Consider the following 23,631-nt stretch of genomic DNA (forward strand, 5'->3'; position numbering starts at 1 on the left):
TTCGGGGTTATAAAACTAGTTGATAGCAGCAAGTCCCATAACTCTGATCTTCATTTTGGCCAAATTATGCCCCCTTTTGGACTTAGAAAATTCTGGTTAAAGTTTTGCGTGCAAGTACATACAGCTATTTCTAAAAGGCATATAGATTTGAAACTTATTTTTTCTTTTTCTAGATCAATTACCAACCTCACTGGGTCAAGACCCATAACTCTGACATGTATTTTGAGCAAATTATGCCCCCTTTTAGACTTAGAAAATTTTGGTTAAAGTTTTACATGCAAGTTACTATCTCTAAAACTAATGCAGATATTGATTTAAAACTTCACATGTGTCTTCTGGGTTATAAAACTAGTTGATAGCAGCAAGTCCCATAACTCTGACCTTCATTTTGGCCAAATTATGCCCCCTTTTGGACTTAGCAAATTCTGGTTAAAGTTTTGCATGCAAGTACTTACAGCTATTACTAAAAGGCATATAGATTTGAAACTTATTTTTTCTTTTTCTAGATCAATTACTAACCTCACTGGATCAAGTCCCATAACTCTGGCATGTATTTTGGGCAAATTATGCCCCCTTTTGGACTTTGAAAATTCTGGTTAAAGTTTTACATGCAAGTTTCTATCTCCAAAACTAATGCAGATATTGAATTGAAACTTCACATGTGCCTTTGGGTTATAAAACTAGTTGATAGCAGCAAGTCCCATAACTGATATGCATTTTGGTCAAATTATTCCCCCTTTTGAACTTAAAACTCTTTTGATATTTAACCTTTTTGGGTAATATTTTCCTGCTTCTGGGACAGTATTTCGAATAGTCGAGCTTGGCTGTCTTACGGACAGCTCTTGTTACATTACTGAATTTTCTATTTAACAAATTACCTTTCAAAAAGATTAATTTCATATGTTTTTTCGAGTGTAAGATGTAAATTATAGTAATTTCTTTCATTATAGCTTGAAAAAGTAGAAAAATTGTTTTACAGAAATAAGTAAATGCAGTTCAGATATGTTGCTAGAAATTTAATAAATCCGCCATTTTGAGTTTTGTTGCCATGGAAACAAAATGGCCACCAATTTGGTCAAATATTTACATGCTCATAACTTTCTCATTTTTAAGCCAATTTTGAAAATTCTTTCACTTCTTTAAATGGTTCAAGAAATTCTAGCAGACAGAATTAACATAAGAACAACATTGCCTTTTCTCCTTAATATGTTTATTCAGGAGAATGATTGTTTGCCAAGAAAAATAACTCTTACTATTTTTAGCTCGACTATTCGAAGAATAGTCTAGCTATTCTACTCACCCTGGCATCGGCGTCGGCGTCGGCGTCGGCGTCACACCTTGGTTAAGTTTTTGCATGCAAGTACATACAGCCATCAATTAAAGGCATATAGCTTTGAAACTTATTTTTTCTTTTTCTAGGTCAATTACCAACCTCTCTGGGTCAAGTCCCATAACTCTGACATGTATTTTGAGCAAATTATGCCCCCTTTTGGACTTAGAAACTTTTGGTTAAAGTTTTACATGCAAGTTACTATCTCCAGAACTAATGCAGATATTGATTTGAAACTTCACATGTGTCTTCGGGGTTATAAAACTAGTCGATAGCAGCAAGTCCCATAACTCTGACTTTCCTTTTGGCCAAATTATGCCCCCTTTTGGACTTAGAAAATTCTGGTTAAAGTTTTGCATGCAAGTACATACAGCTATTTCTAAAAGGCATATAGATCTGAAACTTATTTTTTCTTTTTCTAGATCAATTACCAACCCCACTGGGTCAAGTTCCATAACTCTGACATGTTTTTTGAGCAAATTATGCCCCCTTTTAGACTTAGAAAATTCTGGTTAAAGTTTTGCGTGCAAGTACATACAGCTATTTCTAAAAGGCATATAGATTTGAAACTTATTTTTTCTTTTTCTAGATCAATTACCAACCTCACTGGGTCAAGACCCATAACTCTGACATGTATTTTGAGCAAATTATGCCCCCTTTTAGACTTAGAAAATTTTGGTTAAAGTTTTACATGCAAGTTATTATCTCCAAAACTAATGCAGATATTGATTTGAAACTTCACATGTGTCTTCGGGGTTATAAAACTAGTTGATAGCAGCAAGTCCCATAACTCTGACCTTCATTTTGGCCAAATTATGCCCCCTTTTGGACTTAGAAAATTCTGGTTAAAGTTTTGCATGCAAGTACATACAGCTATTTCTAAAAGGCATATAGATTTGAAACTTATTTTTTCTTTTTCTAGATCAATTACCAACCTCACTGGGTCAAGTTCCATAACTCTGACATGTTTTTTGAGCAAATTATGCCCCCTTTTAGACTTAGAAAATTTTGGTTAAAGTTTTACATGCAAGTTATTATCTCCAAAACTAATGCAGATATGGATTTGAAACTTCACATGTGTCTTCGGGGTTATAAAACTAGTTGATAGCAGCAGGTCCCATAACTCTGACCTTCATTTTGGCCAAATTATGCCCCCTTTTGGACTTAGCAAATTCTGGTTAAAGTTTTGCGTGCAAGTACATACAGCTATTACTAAAAGGCATATAGATTTGAAACTTATTTTTTCTTTTTCTAGATCAATTACTAACCTCACTGGATCAAGTTCCATAACTCTGGCATGTATTTTGGGCAAATTATGCCCCCTTTTGGACTTCGAAAATTCTGGTTAAAGTTTTACATGCAAGTTTCTATCTCCAAAACTAATGCAGATATTGAATTGAAACTTCACATGTGCCTTAGGGGTTATAAAACTAGTTGATAGCAGCAAGTCCCATAACTGATATGCATTTTGGTCAAATTATTCCCCCTTTTGAACTTAAAACTCTTTTGATATTTAACCTTTTTAGGTAATATTTTCCTGCCTCTGGGACAATATTTCGAATAGTCAAGCTTGGCTGTCTTACGGACAGCTCTTGTTCTGTTAGCAGTATACAGTCGATTCCACTTATTTGAATACTGCGGCTATTGGAATATTCTGCTTATTTGGATACCACATTTACTGAACCTTTTGAATTTCAGTTTATGGGTCAAAATATCATTTGGCACAAACAAAGTTGCTGTAAGTCAAATTTGTCATGTAATCAGATAATTAGATATTATACTTGTAGAAGGAATTTTGACACGACTTCTGATATATGTAAGATCTTCAATTCAGGTAGAATTTCTAGATGAGCATGTTTGAGGTGCTGATTTTATTACTGAACATTTTTCTATCAGGTCAGCTATCACATTTTCCCCCCTTCATGTATTCTGTAGATAGTTTCTGTCTGGGGAACAATATTTTTTGAATGCACAAACAAGTATTTCTCCTAAAATTTTAGGAAACGTGAAGAAATCCACTTTTTATCTTTTTTTTAGCTCACCTGTCACATAGTGACAAGGTGAGCTTTTGTGATCACCCTTTATCCGTCGTCCGTCATGTGTCCGTCCGTCAACAATTTCTTGTCTGCACGATAGTGGTTTCATTTATGATTTTATTTTAACCAAACTTGCACACAACTTGTATCACCATAAGATCTCAGTTCCTTTCTTGAACTGGCCAGATCCCATTATGGGTTCCAGAGTTATGCCCCTGAAAGGGCCAAAATCAGCTATTTTGACCTTGTCTGCACAATAGCAGCTTTATTTATGATTTGATTTTTACCAAACTGGCACACAACTTGTATCACCATAAGATTTTGGTTCCTTTCTTGAACTGGCCAGATTCCATTATGGGTTCCAGAGTTATGGCCCCTGAAAGGACCAGAATTAGCTATTTTGCCCTTGTCTGCACAATAGCAGCTTCATTTATGATTTGAATTTAATCAAACTTGCACAAAACTTGTGTTGCCATAAAATCTCAGTTCCTTTGTTGAACCGGCCAGATCCCCTAATGGGTTCCAGAGTTATGGCCCCTGAAAGGGCCAAAATTAGCAATTTTGACCTTGTCTGCACAATAGCAACTTTATTTATGATTTGATTTTAACCAAACTTGCACACAACTTGTATCACCACAAGATCTTGGCCCTTTATTTAAACTGGCCAGATTCCATCATGGGTTCCAGAGTTATGGCCCCTTAAATGTCCAAAATTGGCTATTTTGGCTTTTGCAGCCATATAGAGACTTCATTTATGGTTTTATTTGATACAAACTTCCAAAATATCTTCAACAACAATAAATCTTGGATTCCATGACAAATCAGATCCAATCGTAGTTTCCAGAGTTATTTTATATCTGATTACCTCCCCTGATTGCAGTCAAAATGGATTTATATCAGTAAGTACTTACAGGACTTATTTGAAATTTCATTATTGTCATTAGTTGGACCTAGCCAATCAGGGTAGATAACTATGGACTGATTTTATTTCAAATTACCTCCCTTTATTTCAAATTAAAATGGATATATCTCCGTAACTAATGAAGATACTGATCTGAAATTTCATTTATGTCAACAGATTTATTTGGCAGATCCTTCTTTTGTTAACTTACAATAATTTTCTTTTGAATTACTTCCCTTTTACGTTACTATAAATAGCCTATTTTTAGTAACTTTTTTATTATTGGCTGTAGGGAAAAACCGAGACCACTTTTCTGTGGTACAACATGGATGGTACCTCCAATTTTTAGATGTATTTTGACATATCTGTACCTTGTAAGAATTTTGTTTTTCTTTTTGGTTAAATTTCTTTCCTTTGTTGTTCCTGTCCTTTGGACTTAGATATTTCTCTGAGGACCTTCTTATCCTCAAGTGCAATGATAACAGGTGAGCGATATAGGGCCATCATGGCCCTCTTGTTTTTTGTATGTGTTTTTTCACCCACCACAACGTCTTGGTAGCTAGACGATCATACGGACAGTGGTATAAAACAGTGGGTAGTGCAATACTGTATAGAAGTAATGTTTCAACATTTTACAGCATGACATAAAGCCAGCACAAATTATTGGAAAGATTCATGATTATATACTGTCTCTCATTCTTGCTATTGTCATGAAGAATATAATGACTGAGTAAATGAGATAAGCTTTTGTTGACAATTGTATTTGTTTAAATCTTCTAACCATATCATTCTATAATTTATGTAGTAAATGAAATAAGCTTTTGTTTATGATTGTATGTATTTAAAACTTCTAACAATATGTATAGTGTATATAGTAAATGAAATAAGGTTTTGTTTACAATTGTATTTATTTAAAACTTCTAACCATATCTAAAGTGTATATCTTCCTGCCAATGTATACATATTGAAAAGTACTCTACATTTCATAGAAACTAATCATGCATATCTTCTGTCTTTCATGAAATAAATATTTTCAAAATGTGATAAGAGCTTTCTTTTTCAGTTTTATAAGCTTACCTCAACTACTTTAAGTTGAGCTAGGATTGAATATAGGTGGATGATACGTTGTCTGTAATCCTGCATCAACTTTTTAAGTAAACATCCTTAAACTACTGGTTACAATTACACCAAACTTGGTAAGTAGCATCCAGGCATGGACCTTTTTCAGATTTATTCAAATGGTTCAGCTAAAAGGGGCCGCCAGTGCTAAAATTAGAAAAACCTTTAAACGACTTCTCTCATCAACCACTTTATGGATCTTCACCAAACTCTGCAGCATGCTTGTATGGTTCTCACTTGAGTTTCTTCAGATTCCCTTGTCCCCTTTTAGGGGCCACCAGAACTCAAAATATAAAAACCTTTAAACAACTTCTCATGAAAATAGATGATGGATCTTCACCAAACTTGGTCCATAGCATCTTGTATATTCCTCTCTCAATTTCATTCAAAGGTTCTGCTTGGCCCCCTATTGTTTTTGGGGTCATTCCATCAAAGGTCAAGGTCTCAGAGGCCTGAACATAGAAAACCATTCCCAATCAATAAGTTTAGAACCACTTGACCCAGAATGTTGAAACTTCATAGGATGACTGGTCATGCAGAGTAGATGACCCCTAGTATGTCCAATCATCCAATGAAGTTTCAACATACTGGGTCAAGTGGTTCTCAAGTTATTGAACAGAAATGGTTTTCCATGTTCAGGCCCCTGTGACCTTGACCTTTGATGGAATGACCCCAAAAACATTAGGGGTCGTCTACTCCATAAGCCCTACCATCCTATGAAGTTTTAGGTTCTAGGTCTTCAGTTATTGATCGGAAATGAAGTGTGAAGGATGGATAGCACAAAAAAAATATGTCTTCCCCCACTAGGTGGGGGTGGGGGGAAGAGACATAAATATTGTATCTTTACAGCATAAAATCTTCTGAAAATATAGATTTATTTCTCAAAAATTGTTAAAATTTCCTAAAAACATAATCTAAGGTATTAATTAATGAAAAAGAGAACTCTATAACAAAATGTATCATTTTGTCTCGGTAATATATACTGGGTAGACTTCAGTTTCCTTTTCACTTAATTTAGTTAGGAAAATGTCTAAGAGGACAGCTGTATGTTTTATGTTTTATGTTCCCTAATCAATTCCCTCCCCTTATAAACAACTTTCCCATATTTGAAAAACATGAGGGCCATGATGGCCCTATATCGCTCACCTGAGTACCATTGCTTTAAATGATAAGATCAAGTTTTGACATAGATCACAAAGGCATACACATAAAATATCATCAGGATAAACATTTTGTTGTAACAGTACCTTTTGACCTATGAGTCACATACTAGTCAGGGCCAATTTCAATATCAAGTTTGAGTATCCTACGCTCAAATGCTGCATTTTTATCGGACCGACGACAGACGAAGGGTGATCACAAAAGCTCACCTTTTCACTATGTGACAGGTGAGCTAAAAATATAACAAGAGCTCGTAGAACACAAAATGCCCCCTTGATGCATTTAGTAATTGCACAAGGAACAGAAATTATTTGGTCACTGTACAAAAGTTCTACTGTTCTTGGTCAATGTGACCTTGACCTACTGACCTCAAAATCAATAGGGGTCATTTGCTGGTCATGATAAACCTCCCTATTAAGTTTCGTGATCCTAGGCCCAAGCATTCTCGAATTATTGTCCAGACACATTTTAACTGTTCCAGGTCACTGTGACCTTGACCTTTGACCTACTGTCATCAAAATCAATAGGGGTCATCTGCTGGTCATGATCAACCTTCCTATTAAGTTTTGTGATCCTAGGCCCAAGCGTTCTCAAGTTATCGTCTGGAAATGGTTTTACTGTTCCGGATCACTGTGTCCTTGACCTTTGGCCTATTAATCTCAAAATCAATATGGGTAATCTGCTGGGCATGACCAACCTCCCTATCAACTTTCATGATCCTAGGCCCAAGCGTTCTTGAGTTATCATCCGGAAACCGTTTAACTGTTCTGGGTCACTGTGACCTTGCCCTCTGACCTATACTGACCTTAAAATCAATAGAGGTCATCTGCTTGTCATGGCCAACCTCTCAATCAACTTTCATGATCCTAGGCCCAAGCGTTCTTTAGTTATCATCTGGAAACTGTTTAACTGTTCTGGGTCACTGTGACCTTGACCTTTGACCTACTGACTTCAAAATCAATAGGAGTCATCTGCTTGTCATGACCAACCTCCCTATCAACTTTCATATCCTAGGCCCAAGCGTTCTTTAGTTACCATCCGGAAACCATTTAACTGTTCTGGGTCACTGTGACCTTGACCTTTGACCTACTGATCTCAAAATCAATAGAGGTCATCTGCTGGTTATGATCAAACAACCTATCAACATTCATGATCCTTGGCCAAAGCATTCTTGAGTTATCATTTGGAAACGGATAGGTCTACATACCGACTGACATCGGCAAAACAATATACCCCTCCTTCTTCGAAGGGGGGCATAAGAAAATAGTTATTTAGGTCACAACTGAATACCAGCACTTTGGCAATGATGTAAGTGCTAAAATTCATTCATTAGAATGGATTTATGGTTTATATTTACTAATAAAAGTCAAAGAAACAAGAGCTGTCTCCACAGGATGACGCCCCCGATGGCACTTTAAATGAATAGTTACGGCCGATGTTAGAGTTTAGGACCTTTGACCTACGGAGCTGGGTCTTGCGCATGACACGTCGTCTTACTGTGTCACACATTCATGCGTAGTTATTTTAATATCCATGCATGAATGACAAAGATATGGACCGGACACGCCCATCAATGCACTATCATGAAAAATTACCTTTAACGTCTAAGTGTGACCTTGACCTTTGAGCTACAGACCTGGGTCTTGCGCGCGACAAGTTGTCTTACTGTGGTACACATTCATGCCAAGTTATTTGAAAATCCATCCATCGATGACAAAGATATGGACCGGACACGCCCATCAAAGCACTATCCCTTAATGTCTAAGTGTGACCTTGACCTTTGAGGTACGGACCTGGGTCTTGCGCGCGACATGTCGTCTTACTGTGGTACACATTCATGCCAAGTTATTTGAAAATCCATCCATCGATGACAAAGATATGGACGGGACACGCCCATCCATGCACTATCCCTTAATGTCTAAGTGTGACCTTGACCTTTGAGCTACGGACCTGGGTCTTGCGCGCGACATGTCGTCTTACTGTGGTACATATTCATGCCAAGTTATTTGAAAATCCATCCATCGATGACAAAGATATGGACCGGACACGCCCATCAATGCACTATCCTTTAATGTCTAAGTGTGACCTTGACCTTTGAGCTACGGACCTGGGTCTTGCGCGTGACACGTCGTCTTACTGTGGTACATATTCATGCCAAGTTATTTGAAAATCCATCCATCGATGACAAAGATATGGACCGGACACGAAAAATGCAGACAGACTGACAGACCGACGGTTCAAAAACTATATGCCTCCCTTCGGGGGCATAAAAATAGAGTCTTAATTAACACCCTTCTGCAAAATGTAATACCCCAGGGGGTATAATGAAATACACAGTATATTGACAAAGTATCATTTTTCATAACAGAATTTACCTGCAACAAAACCTTTTGCCTTATAAAAAAACGACAGTATAAAATAGTTTGTGATATACATAGAATTTTTAAAATAAACTGTATGTATAGGTTAAAATTTAAAGAAATAATCCCTGGATTGATATAATAATGTTTTTATCACAGTCTTCCATCTGATCTAGCTGGCAGTCACTGTCAAGATTGGCTAGGATGTTCATCGTTCTCTCTGAAATAAGAATTACATATGATTGTAAAAACATAAAATGATGATAACGGTAATATGTATATGTACTTTAAACAGAATTTAAAGATTATAAGTTAGCCTAATTTTGCTCAAGTATTTTTGTTCTACAATAAATGCCTGTGGTGAACAGATGAACCCTTCTGTCATAGTTATGGACCTCATGTCATTGATGTGGATGATTACAAGGAATGATTTCAAGTTTGAATCAAATCCATTAATAACTGAGATAGAATGAAAGTGCATAATAACACAATGACGTCGATAATGACACAATGATGAGTCGGATAGCTCTCCAAATATCTAAAATTATAAATTACATGTACTTCAAATAACTATATATTCTAAAAGATTTATTTAAGCTTACCGGGATACATTGTTTTAGCTTCAAAGTTAATCCTAGAACAAGAGGGTCATGACCCTGGATCGCTTAATCATATTTTATTGTATATATATATATACGTATTTAATACACACACATACAAGAAGCATACCCTGGATCGCTCACCTGAGTAATATGAGCTACATGTTTCAAATGTCAAACTGATGCTAAAATATTAAGAAAGTAGGTCTGTAGGTCACATTCATGATTACAGAAAGTCAGTTTTAAGATCTGTGTGCAAAACTGTACATGTCATCCAAATTTCAAGGCGGTATCTTTAAAAACAAGAAAGTAGGTCAGTAGGTCAAGATCACAGTCGGGTAATATAATTAAACGGTTTAGGAAATATGATCTGATAATTTTTTAAGTATTTTTATGCCCCCGGCAACTACTGATGCGGGAGGCATATAGTGATTGTCCTGTCTGTCCGTACGAGGTTAACCAAATGGGACCGTTTCATCTAGCATCAATACCCCTTACTAGAATGACTTGATACTAATGCAGATGTAACCTGTGATCATTCCTCATCTTCAGGCATCACCTGACCTCAGTTTGACCTTGACCTTGAACTTGACCTCGTTTTGGACTTAGGTTGCTTTGTATTGACAAGGATGCCACCGGGGGCATCAAGTGTTTATTGAACGCAGCTCCTTGTTTTCCTATATAATTCATATAACAAGTGACCCCAGGGCGGGGCCTCCTTTCATCCCTGGGGCATAATCTGAACAATCTTGTTAAAGATCAGCTAGGCAATGTTACACACCTAATATCAAAGGCATAGGCCTTGAACTTTCAGACAAGAAGAAGTGTTCCCAGAAACCCCCAAATGCGTTTTTTTACCTCCAGAATGGTACTTTGCACCCCCAGTTTTGGAGACAGCTGTTATATATCTCTTAGTGAGGGGGTGCAAAAGTGCAAGAAAACTCAGTTTTCACCCCCAACTTTAAATGCCAGTGGGAACACTGAGATTTTTTTTCCCTATATAAGTCTATGTTAAACTTGGGACCCCCAGGGCAGGGCCTCTTTTCACCCCAGGGGCATAATTTGAAAAAGTCTGGTAGAGGAACACTAGGCAATACAACATATTAAAAGCCTATGCCTTGCAGTTTCAGACAAGAAGATTTTTAAAGTTTTTTTCCTATATAAGACTATGTAAAACTTGAGACCCCGCAGGGCAGGGCCTCTTTTCACCCCAGGGTAATAATTTAAACAATCTTGATAGAGAACCACAAGGCAATGCTATATACCAAAAATCAAAGGTCTAGGTCTTTGGGTTTTCAGACAAGAAGATTTTTAAAGCTTTTTCCTATGTAAGTCTATGTAAAACTTGAGACCCCGGGGCGGGGCCTCTTTTCACCCCAGGGGCACAATTTGAACAATCTTCATAGAGGACCATTAGATGATGTCGCATGCCAAGTATCAAGGCTCTATGCCTTGCAATTTTGGAAAGAAGATTTTTAAAGTTTTCCTTCTAGAGTTTTGCATGGAATTCAATTTTTTGAATAATTTTGCAAGGGGGCCACCCAAGGATAATTCCTGTGAGGTTTGATGTAATTCTGCCAAATGGCTTTCAAGAAGATTTTTTTGGAAAATGTTGACGGACACACGACGCACAACACATGACGAACGACAGACGACGGACATTGAGCGGTCATAAAAGCTCACCATAAGCCTTTGGCTCAGGTGAGCTAAAAAGTGAGTGGATGCATACTGAAACAAGAGGACCATGATGGTCCTGAATCGCTCACCTCTTCCCACATGACCCAGTTTTGAGTATGACGTCGTTTTTTCTATTATTTGACATAGTGACCTAGTTTTTCAGCTCATGTGACCCAGTTTTGAATTTGACCTAGATATTATCAAGATAAAAATTCTGACCAATTTTCATGAAGATCCATTGAAAAATATGGTCTCTAGAGAGGTCACAAGGTTTTTCTATTATTTGACCTATTGACCTAGTTTTCGAAGGTACGTGACCCTGTTTTGACCTTTACCTAGATATCATCAAGGTGAACATTTTCACTAATTTTCATGAAGATCTCATGAAAAATATGGCCTCTAGAGAGGTCACAAGGTTTTTCTATTTTTATACCTACTGGCCTAGTTTTTGACTGCATGTGACCCAGTTTCGAAACTGACCTAGATATCATCAAGATGAACATTCAGATCAATTTTCATGAAGATCCATTGAAAAATATGGCCTCTAGAGAGGTCAAAAGATTTTAATAATTTTAGACCTACTGACCTAGTTTTTGAACGCACGTGACCCAGTTTCAAACTTGACCTAGATATCATCAAGATGAACATTCAGACCAACTTTCATACAGATCCCATGAAAAGTATGGCCTCTAGAGAGGTCACAAGGTTTTTTTATTATTTGACCTACTGACCTAGTTTTTTAAGGCACGTGACCCAGTTTCAAACTTGACCTAGATATCATCAAGGTGAACATTCTGACCAATTTTTATGGAGATCCATTCACAAGTATGGCCTCTAGAGAGGTCAAAAGGTTTTTCTATTTTTAGATCTACTGACCTAGTTTTTGACCGCACATGACCCTGTTTCGAACTTGACCTAGATATCATCAAGATGAACATTCAGACCAATTTTCATACAGATCCCATGAAAAATATGGCCTTTAGAGAGGTCACAAGGTTTTTCCATTATTTGACCTACTGACCTAGTTTTTGACGGCACGTGACCCACTTTCGAACTTGACCTAGATATCATCAAGACGAACATTCAGACCAACTTTCATACAGGTCCCATGAAAAATATGGCCTCTAGAGAGGTCACAAGGTTTTTCTATTATTTGACCTACTGACCTAGTTTTTGAAGGCACGTGACCCACTTTCGAACTTGACCTAGATATCATCAAGGTGAACATTCTGAACAATTTTCATGAAGATCTCATGAAATATATGGCCTCTAGAGAGGTCACAAAATTTTTCTATTTTTAGACCTACTGATCTAGTTTTTGACCGCACGTGACCCAGTTTCGAACCTGGCCTAGATATCATCAAGATGAACATTCAGACCAACTTTCATACAGATCCCATGAAAAATATGGCCTTTAGAGAGGTCACAAGGTTTTTCTATTATTTGACCTACTGACCTAGTTTTTGATGGCACGTGACCCAGTTTCGAACTTGACTTAGATATCATCAAGGTGAATGTTCTGACCAATTTTCATGAAGATCTTGTGAAATATATGGCCTCTAGAGAGGTCACAAGGTTTTTCTATTTTTAGACCTACTGACCTAGTTTTTGATGGCACGTGACCCAGTTTCGAACTTGACCTAGATATCATCATGGTGAACATTCTGACCAATTTTCATGAAGATCTTGTGAAATATATGGCCTCTAGAGAGGTCACAAGGTTTTTCTATTTTTAGACCTACTGACCTAGTTTTTGAGGGCACTTGACCCAGTTTCAAACTTGACCTAGATATCATCAAGATGAACATTCTGACCAACTTTCATAAAGATCCCATGAAAAATGTGACCTCTAGAGTGGTCACAAGCAAAAGTTTACGGACGGACGCACGGACGGACGACGGACACCGCGCGATCACAAAAGCTCACCTTGTCACTTTGTGACAGGTGAGCTAAAAATGACCACTGTTTGCAGTTGGCAGATCAAAATATTGACCTGAATGGTTGACCAGGATCTGCAGGTGGCTGCTTTTCCATATACTTCAGGACTGCATCATTTCATATTTCTGCTCCCATCACTCCCATTCTTATTTGAAGATCAAGGTACATAATTTTAGCTACATGCATATTTGTTTTACAAACTACTCTAATGGTTTAAAACTTTATTGCAATTTACCTTGCATCGTAAACCAGACCATGACATCCAGCACTATCATACAGAGAAAAATGTTCTTGTTTAACATCCTTTTCTGAGTAATCTTTGATAAAATATGTCCAACATTTCACTGTGGACAAAACCTCATCATCTGAAACAAAATATACAGTGTTCATGTCACACATTGTTTTCTTAACCTTTAGCCTGCTGGTGGCAAGTGATTCGGCATGGACGTGCAGGCTGATCATGGTCTGCACTGTTCACTATTCAGTCAGTAAATTTTCAGTGAACACCCCTGTAAATAATAAATGGTATTGCCCAAATTGAATGACGGATCAGTCCATTTTAGAAATTTAGCAGGCTAAAGGATAAGATTTACAGAACTGGTTGCTGCACAAGCAATTATAATGCTGTGTTAAAATAACAGGAAATAAATATTTTGCATTAAATATGTTAAACAATAGTGTATGCATAAACTGAAAACATTAAAATACAAGGAAAAAGCTGAAATATCTGGTTGGTTGTGCTCAAGTCTGAATTATGAAAGGTAACAGCTGAGCTCCAGGAGGCAATGAATAAAGTCAAATTCACACAACATTATCTAAAATCAGCTGCTTCAACTTTCTGAAAGATACAACAGAGCAACTGACAACTTTCTTTCTATGAATAAAGGTCAAGGTCAATGGACTTCAGATGTACTACCTTCTGTATGATATCTAGGACAATATCTGCCTTGTCCTGGAAACTGAATCACGACTTTAGATGTTCTCTCTGCTCAGCTAACAGCTATAGACAGGGCTAGGCCTTCACATAATTTGCAAAACACATAACTTCCAGCAGTGAAGATGATTTAATGACTGACTAAGTGTTGATGAAAGTCATACAACTTTCATCCAATATCTGATTTTAGTCCATAAAAATCAGTTAGAAATTTAATGAGCACTTTGTTGTACAGTAAACCTCGCTTATAAGGAACAGCTTGGGACCTCTAAAAATTGTTCCTTATAACCGAGGTTCCTTATATCCGTATAACGAACTAGTTCCTTGTAACTGAGGTTTGTATAACGAACACAATTTGTATAGTGAACACTATTTGACTGACGTTTGAAAAAGGCTATGTGTTCAAACTCCGGGCCGACCATGAATCTTTATGTGAGAAAGTTGCGAGTCTAATACCAGTCCTTGCCTGGAGAGATGGTAAGTGAAACTGCCTGCATGTATTTGACTGAAATACTATTGAAATACGGCGTTAAACCACAATGTATGTTGGTAAGGATAACCGTAATTTGTGTATTGTCTGTTATTTCTATTTTCCCTTTTAGAGAGGGCTGCTTTATGACTATAAGATATGTTGCAGTCACTTCCCTTACCTTGCTCCACTGTATGTTATTTGAACAGGCATCAATACTAATATATCAAAATTATATTAGTAAAATAAATGTTCAAATTTTTATATTGTACACAATAGACAACGGCGCCATACATACGGATTAAAGTGTAAATTATACCTATAGTTTTGCTATTGTCCATTTTAGCACCTGCTATAGTTTTTACAATTGGAAATTTGGTAAACTGGACTGTTTTTCATCGTTTATCACGCATAATTAGCACATTTATTTAGGATATTTCCATCGCGAAACTAGACTGATAATAACCAACACTAGCATCCCAAGGTTTGGTGACCATTTCTTCACTTTCATTCACTATTTTTAACGTGAAATACCTAATACATGTAGTAATCTTCAATCTTGTGTAGCCTAGGTTCCAGTCTGTTGATTTTTCATGTGCTTCTGTTCGGCAAATCAACACTATCAGAAACTAAATGACCAGTAACAGCGACTTGCTCATACATATGAAGTAGCGCATATGTTAGGAATTTTTTTTTTTAAAAATCAACATCTGAATCCCAGGTTAATAATCTAGAGTAAATATAAGTCTACAAGCGTCTAGTATTTGGTAAATGTTAATGATATTATATATTTTCTTTTTATCGTATCCGTGAATTGACAAACTAAAGATCATATAAATGAAATAATTTGTGCTTATTCTTGTGCATGAAAGCACGTGAAAGTGCCTATGTTACTCTGACGTTATCAGCGATTCTCCTGTTTATTTCCGATTTTCAGTAGTTTTTATTCTTTATGTCTGTTCGCTATAACCGAGGGGTTTTCTATTAAAGTTTGTACTTTGGGACTGGAAAAAGTGTTCCTTATAACCGAGTGTTCCTTATAACCAAGTTCCCTATAACCAAGGATTTTTACATTGAATAAAGAAGGAATTAGATCGGGGAATTGAAAACTGTTCCTTATAACCGAGTGTTCCTTATATCCCAGTTCCTTATAAGTGAGGTTTACTGTATTAATGATAATATGAAATTAGGTGCTACCTAAAAGGCAGAGCTCCCTTGAAAAAATTACCAGTGCCCCTTAGAAATTAAAGGAGTGGTGTTGGAATGATCTGTAATTATGATTTCGTTTAGGAAGTTTATGTTCTATTAGATCTATTAAAATTATAAGTATTAATGACAATTCATGATTTCTGAATGCATGTTTTAGACTGCATCACGATTAATTCTTGACATGTGAAAACTCGAAAGATATTCTATATATAATCAAAAGAAAGTTCGATATAGATTAACATCTGCACCAAGATAAAGGAAAAAAAAACGTATTTGAATAATTTCTGTTATTCTTATTAAAACGTACTGCATCAACAATTTTACCTAAATTATCATCATACTGGAAACCAGTCACAAATGATAACTCTTTCAAATTGAAAAGCTTGAACCTTGAAAATTTCAAACCTAACAGAATCTCATTAGGCCAATAGCCAAAGGAATTCAGTCTCTTTGCGTGTGAATGTTTGGCAATAAGGACTTAATGTAAAAAGTTAATGTTCCAATTCCAAAGTTAATAGAACTTTGGATTTACGTAATCCTGGAAATAACTATAATTGTAATTCTTTTAAATGTCATTATTGTCATGACTATAATTGTAATTCTTTTAAATGTCATTACTTTCAGTCAAAATACTGCTATAATAGACGCCTGGTATGGGAAAATTACAATTATTTACATGACTGCACAAAGCTTGTTTTAAACCCAAAAGACTAGCAGTTTTTAAAAGTTAATGATCAGAATTTTACCTAGAGCGTTTGCCGAAATTCTCGAAAACTCCTGTTTATTTACTGAACTTCTAAGTAACAATCTATGGCTTTTTATAGTTAATCTTTTAGCACTATAGAATAGGGATGGTAGTAAGAACCTTTTTGATGTTTATTGATAATTCATCGACAATAGTTTTAGTTTTTTTTATAAACTCTGGTCAGTGATTTTAAAGCTAACGGATGAAATATATGTGAACGGGGAGAAGAGCATTATTTACTTTTCACAGTTCAATGCCTGTATATTTTGATCCTAAAGCTTTTTTTTTTTAAAAAGTTATGTCTACTGACTACTGCACAGGCTCTACATTGGAACCTGACATCAAAACTAAACACTTGTTAAATTTCACATGAATGACTTTAGTTATACAATATTTTCAAAACTCATAATAATACAAAAAAAACTGAAATAAAAAAGGAATTAAAGAAACAAATCTGGTCCAGGCGAGGATCGAACTCACGACCTCTAAGTTACAACGCGAACTCGCTAACCACTACACCACTGTGGAGTTATGACGTCATCTCGACAAACATAAATATATATAATAAAGTTCAGTAAAGGCAGCGTGACGAAAGTCGTTTCAAAATGAAAATATTGTATTTTATTTCTTTTTTCTTCGTAGAAAATGTATTTAGCACTAATTTCTTATTATCAAACGCTCATTTACATTTTTATTCAATATTCAAAGCAGTAAGCGAGACGCTTTTGTCAACCGTAAACAGTAAGCGTCTACTGACGTCTTTACTGATTAACTACTATGTGCATAGTGTACTTGAAAAAATCCGAACAACACCGATTCCAAAAAGTACCACGAATTTTCAACTCGATAGTATGCACAGTTAGATCTCTCTATTCATTTTCTTTTTCATACGTCTAACTGTAATGCGACGCTGTCGGCGCCGCTTTGCGGCGCCGGTAGCTCTGCTATTAAAGCTATCAGCCAATTAGTTTGGTATTCAAGTTAACCCATTGCAATGAACATGTAGTTTTGCTTACAAGATGCCACTGCTACTAAATGTATGAGGTATTTTGTAATATACATGTATTCTAACATGACCCAATTTGTTCTCCTATAAACAAAGAAAGTAGAAACTGTGTTCTTGTGCTATAAAATCATTGTCTGTAGATATGTCACAATTACTACATCATTGTGTCAAACATCAAAGTGGCACACTTGAAAAGAAAAACCACACAAAACATACAAATATCTGGTAGACTGTGGATGTTGACATAAAAAATCCTTAATATCGTGTTAGAATAGAAATAATATACATGTGTCTCAAAAAGTCATTTTCTCTTGAATAAAATTGCTGTTTGTTGTTATTAAAGATATGTATTATTATATCACTCTGGCTGCACCCTTGTGGTATAATACCTTCACATCTGGACTCCACACAATAATTTTACTCTTGGACAAATTACTGTTTGCGATATATCATTTCCTAAACAGAAATATGTTGTTACGAAGTTGCTGACTTAGGTTCATTGCATTACAGATACATGAAACTAAATACCATTGGTTAAGTTAACATCTATTTCCGTCCTCTCATAAAAGTCAGGATGACCTTCAAACTGGTCCAGTCGTTCTAAGGCATCTTTGTCCACTCTGTATACTTCCCCTTTCACTGTCTAATGCATATGAAAAATGAAAGATACCATGCAGTAACATGAAAAAAGGTAAAAGAAATATAAAGTTAAAGGACAAAATCTCTAATCACACAGCCAGAGAGCACCCAAAACACAGTCAGCGAGCACCCCAAACACAGCCAGAGAGCACCCCAGACACAGCCAGACGCACCCCAGACACAGCCAGCAAGCACCCCAAACACAGCCAGAGAGCACCCCAAACACAGCCAGCAAGCACCCAAAACACAGCCAGAGAGCACCCCAAACACAGCCAGCGAGTACCCCAAACACAGCCAGAGAGCATCCCAAACACAGCCAGAGAGCACCCCAGACACAGCCAGCGAGCACCCCAGACACAGCAAGAGAGCACCCCAGACACAGCCAGAGAGCATCCCAAACACAGCCAGAGAGCACCCCAAACACAGTCAGCAAGCACCCAAAACACAGCCAGAGAGCACCCCAAACACAATCAGCGAGCACCCCAAACACAGCCAGAGAGCACCCCAAACACAGCCAGAGAGCACCCCAGACACAGCCAGAGAGCACCCCAAACACAGTCAGCGAGCACCCCAAACACAGCCAGAGAGCACCCAAACACAGTCAGCAAGCACCCCAAACACAGTCAGCGAGCACCCCACACACAGCCAGAGAGGACCCCAAACAAAGCCAGAGAACACCCAAACACAGTCAGAGAGCACCCCAAACACAGCCAGAGAGCACCCCCAAACACAGCCAGAGAGCACCCCAAACACAGTCAGCGAGCACCCCAAACACAGCCAGAGAGCACCCCAAACACAGTCAGAGAGCACCCCAAACACAATCAGATAGCACCCCAAACACAGCCAGAGAGCACCTTCAAACACAGCCAGAGAGCACCCCAAACACAGTCAGCGAGCACCCCAAACACAGCCAGAGAGCACCCCAAACACAGTCAGAGAGCACCCCAAACACAGTCAGCGAGCACCCCAAACACAGTCAGAGAGCACCCCAAACACAGCCAGAGAGCACCCCCAAAAACAGCCAGACAGCACCCCAAACACAGTCAGCGAGCACCCCAAACACAGTCAGACAGCACCCCAAACACAGCCAGAGAGCACCCCAAACACAGTCAGAGAGCACCTCAAACACAGTCAGCGAGCACCCCACACACAGTCAGCGAGCACCCCAAACACAGTCAGTGAGCACCCCTAACACAGCCAGAGAGCACCCCAAACACAGTCAGCGAGCACCCCAAACACAGCCAGAGAGCACCCCAAACACTGCCAGACAGCACCCCAAACACAGTCAGCGAGCACCCCAAACACAGCCAGAGAGCACCCCAAACACAGTCAGAGTGCTATTTAATTTCATGGGCATAAAATTTTGCAGTTTTAGCAAAAAGGACTGTTTTGTGGAGGTATAAATTTGTCGATTTCAACTATCGAACATAAAGTAGTAGTTCACAAGTAGAAGTTGTTCAAAGGTTTTGTTTTTTTCTATTTTCAACTCTAGAGACCCCTGAATTCATCTGAACAAACTTTAAAGAGATCCATACAAGGATGCTACAGACCAAAATTGGTTAAGATCCGTCCAGAAGTTGACCAGAAAAAGTCGTAAAATGGGGTTTTCTATCTTTAGCTGTCGCGGACACTACATGCAGTCAAGCATAACCATTTAACAACATTATAATGTGAGATGCCCGTGTCAGGAAGCTATAGCCCAAGTTTGGTAAAGATCTATCTAGTAGTTCATGAGATGTTTTTTTTTTTAAAGCTTTTTCCATTTTCAGCTCCAGCAGCATCTACATGCAGTCCAGTTGAACAAACTGAAGAGAAATTCATGACAGGATGCTACAGACCAAGTCCGCTGCAACTGAATTCTGACAAGCAGTTTCGTAGAAAAAGATATTTAAGTAAAAATTTCAGGCTGAAAAATGGATGGATCATATTAAATTATGAAGGATAAAGGGTGAACACAAATACTCACCTGAGAAAAAGTGCTCAGGTAAGTTTACCTTTAGCCTGCTGGCGACAAGTGATTCTGCCTTTGCAACCAGTGCAGACCAAGATCAGCCTGTACAGATCATGGTCTACACTGTTTGCTATTCTGTCAGTAAATTTTCAGTGATAACCCCTTGGAAAAATAAGTGGTACTGCCCAAATTGAATAATGGACCAGTCCATTTTAGAAATATAGCAGTTTAAGGTTTAAAATAACATGCAGAAATGTTTCACCAGATTGTCGTACCTTCCCTTCACCCTCTCTGTTCAGTAACATTGGTAAATTCCATTCTCCACCAATAATCAATGGATATTTTGTTCTGGTTTCTGCTGTTCCCAGGTATTCGACACTAGGTATCATGTTCATAAAATACTCGTTAGGTTGACCTTTCTTCAGAGTTCCATAAACAAAAACTTTGTGATATGTCTCTGCCATACTGACACCATGGCACGTATAGTCTCCCTTTTCAGTATCACACCACACTTGTGACAGGCTGAAATGATATATGGTCTCCATATACATAAAAAGAAAAAGCAATCACTACCATTGGGGGTGATATTTATTGTAAAAGCTGATCATTTTAAACATTCTTGGTACAGTCTGATAATGCTATGTTATTACAAAGTTAGGGCAAAAGTAAGTAACTGGCAACTTCCCTACATCATGGCATCTACTCTAGCTTTTGATGATAAAGAGAGACCCCAGGTGGGCTGCAAACAACCTAGTGTAAGCTGGCTTTATGGGTTCTTCACAAGAGAAAAATTAATACTGAAATCATTTTAATACCAGTAAGTATGCAAAAAAATTATTTCATTCAAATAATTTTATTTTTTTATTTCAGCAAAAATTAAAGAATTGCTGTTATTACTTTGATTACATAGAGGATAGAACTTTACTTCAGAACTGTAATTGTTGTCTCATACTGTAAAATCATTTAATTTTGTGGGCATGAAAATTTGTGGTTTTGGTCAAAATGGCAATTTTGTGGGGATATAAATTTATAGATTTCATCTTTTTAACATAAAATGAATGGGAATTTTACTTCTTGTTAGGATTAAAGGGTCGCGTAAAGAGACCACTGTGACTTTCGAACAGTCAATGCCTTTAAAGGTGAATAATCAGAATTTGATCAACTAATGGATTTGTTGCTGATCATTTACGCTTATTATGTTCACTGAGTTCTTATTACATGTCAGAAATTCACCGGTAGTATTTTTAAAATTTGATTTTCCTATCCTGGTTGCACAACCAAGATAGCCCTATTTTAGCATAGGTATAAATTAAATAAACATATTTTGCCAATGGAATAAAATGAAAATCAGCACTATTGTATTAAAGACGTCGGAGATTTGCATTGACAAGTACATATTTTGCCAAAACTGATTAGAAATTCAGATTTATTAAATTATTAACACCTCACTTTGTCTATCTTGGTTGCGCATCCAAGATAATTTGAAAATAGATGAATTTCCACTTTTGTTTCAGGTTGTTAAAATATCGCAATATCTATCAATTATGCAAATGTAAAACTAGAAAATATATTGAAATCAAAAGAAACAGTTCACTTTTTAAAGTTTTTATATTAAAGGGAGGTAATTACAAAATCTCAAAAAAGTAATAAAACATACATTTCCATTAGAAAGGCATAATCCTGTAATAGTCTGCTCTACGGAATGAAGTTATCCGACCACCACCCCTGAGTGTCTTAAACTTATACTGAATTATGACATTTAGAAAGGTTTCTAAATCCTGGAACAACTGATACGTATTAGACCTTCCTGCTAAATCAATGTATTTTTTACTTCCCTTTATTTTTTTCGTTCATTCCGTATATTATGGAATGCCGGTCATGACATGCTACTTGCCACTTGCTAGTTGCTATTTGCTAATTGCCATTTGCCACTTACGGCAGGCAAAATTTTACATGCACACCATTCAGAGTCAATCATAACGCGTGATTATTTCAAATTGCCAGTTGCTAGTTGCTACATACCATTTGCTACTTGCTAGTAATTGCCAGGCAATGTACTTTCATGTAACAGTAGCTTTATCGCACTTAGTTAAAATATATTCTGATTATAATTGCCCTCTACTGTACAATGATAATAAGAGATGAGAACGTATTCGCTGTTGGGCGGGGGGGTGTATAATGGTTTCAGGTTGTCTGTCTGTCTGTCTGTCCGTAGACACAATCTTGTGCGCACCAACTTTCCTCATTCACACAAGTGATCAGTTATAGCAGTCGTTGTGCATGGTGCATGTTAGGTTCTTTCAGAAAAAAATCATTTACGAGAATTTGTTTTTTGTTACTATACTTTATACATAGAGTCTGCTATGCAATCTTGTGTGTGCCTAATCTCCTGAACCCATCCACACAATTTAATGAAACTTAACACAAGACATCATTAGTAATCCTATTTGTGCATGGTGCATGTTAGGTTCTTTCAGAAAAAAATCTGCACAGTTATGGGACATTGTTTTTCTTTTTTATGGAATTCGGGTAGGGACATGCCAGTTGCTAGTTGCTACTTGCCAGATGCTAGTTGCCACTTGCTAGTTGCCACTTGCTAACTGTTAGTTGCCACTTGTTAATTGCTACTTGCCAGCTGCCACTTGCTAATTACCAGGCATCGTGCCAAATGCAATCATACGGTGTACATAGAGTGGGCAGACCAATGCTCGGCGCATACCAACGCTCGGCGTATATCACGTTTATCTGGGAATTTCTTAATATATATTTAAAATATCAGCTCTTGTGAGTCCCATTTCGTTTGTTTACATCACGCGTGATTTTATCAAAGTGCGGTTCATTGCCGGTATGGTCACGTGGTCACAGTAGAGCAGACGATGCAAGGCTAAAAGCCATTCAGTTTTGTGTTCTACTCTCATTAAAACAGATTTTCTGTAAAACATGTTTTACAAAAGTAGCTTGCGGGCTGAATTTTGGAGAAAAAAAACATTTTTCTTTTTAATTATTTTATTTTTTTATACTTAAATAAACTATAAACCCTTATCATGGCATTTTATACGGACCCATTGTACTTCACTTTTCTGTAGCTTATGCTGTTCAAGTAATTGATATACTATGTGGACAAATGGCACTTTTGAAAAGATTTCCAAAAATAATGGAAATATATCATCAATTATCATCAATTATTGATTTCATGTAGTTAGACTCACATGACAGTGACAAATTATCTTCAAATGAATTCCTTAAGATAATTGTTGTATAAAATGTGTTTATTCAATTTATAGATGCAGAATAGAGAGATGGGTAATTTACGTACATGTTTATGTACTTAAAATAAAAAGTTAATCAATATAACCTACGTCTTGTGTTAGATATGTCTTGCCGAGCGTTGGTATACTTCCGCACGAACCGCACTGGTTTTACTGGTACTATTTTTAGCTCCCGCCTATTACGTCACCATGCAACTAGAAATATGTAAACAATATGATTGAATACTCGCAGATTGCTCTACAAACTGACGATAAAGAAGTAGAGTGGGCAGACCAATGCTCGGCGTA

At 37.1% G+C, this 23,631-nt stretch overlaps 1 protein-coding gene across 2 annotated transcripts in view; it reads right to left on the reverse strand.

Moving 5' to 3' along the window:
* Positions 1-6,239: 6,239 nt before the first annotated feature.
* Positions 6,240-23,631, reverse strand: part of LOC123560006 (putative gamma-glutamylcyclotransferase CG2811) — a 171,132-nt gene continuing 153,740 nt past the window's right edge. For both annotated transcript variants that reach the window (XM_053552239.1, XM_045352211.2), the window contains exons 2-5: positions 20,350-20,596; positions 18,013-18,127; positions 13,357-13,486; positions 6,240-9,127 (exon numbers count right to left, since the gene is read on the reverse strand). In XM_053552239.1, the coding sequence (XP_053408214.1) occupies positions 9,097-9,127; positions 13,357-13,486; positions 18,013-18,127; positions 20,350-20,538 (465 nt within the window). In that variant the 5' untranslated portion in view covers positions 20,539-20,596 and the 3' untranslated portion in view covers positions 6,240-9,096. The remainder of the gene's footprint in view (positions 9,128-13,356; positions 13,487-18,012; positions 18,128-20,349; positions 20,597-23,631) is intronic.

The sequence above is a fragment of the Mercenaria mercenaria genome, chromosome 10, assembly GCF_021730395.1.
Source record: "Mercenaria mercenaria strain notata chromosome 10, MADL_Memer_1, whole genome shotgun sequence".
NCBI lineage: Eukaryota > Metazoa > Mollusca > Bivalvia > Venerida > Veneridae > Mercenaria > Mercenaria mercenaria.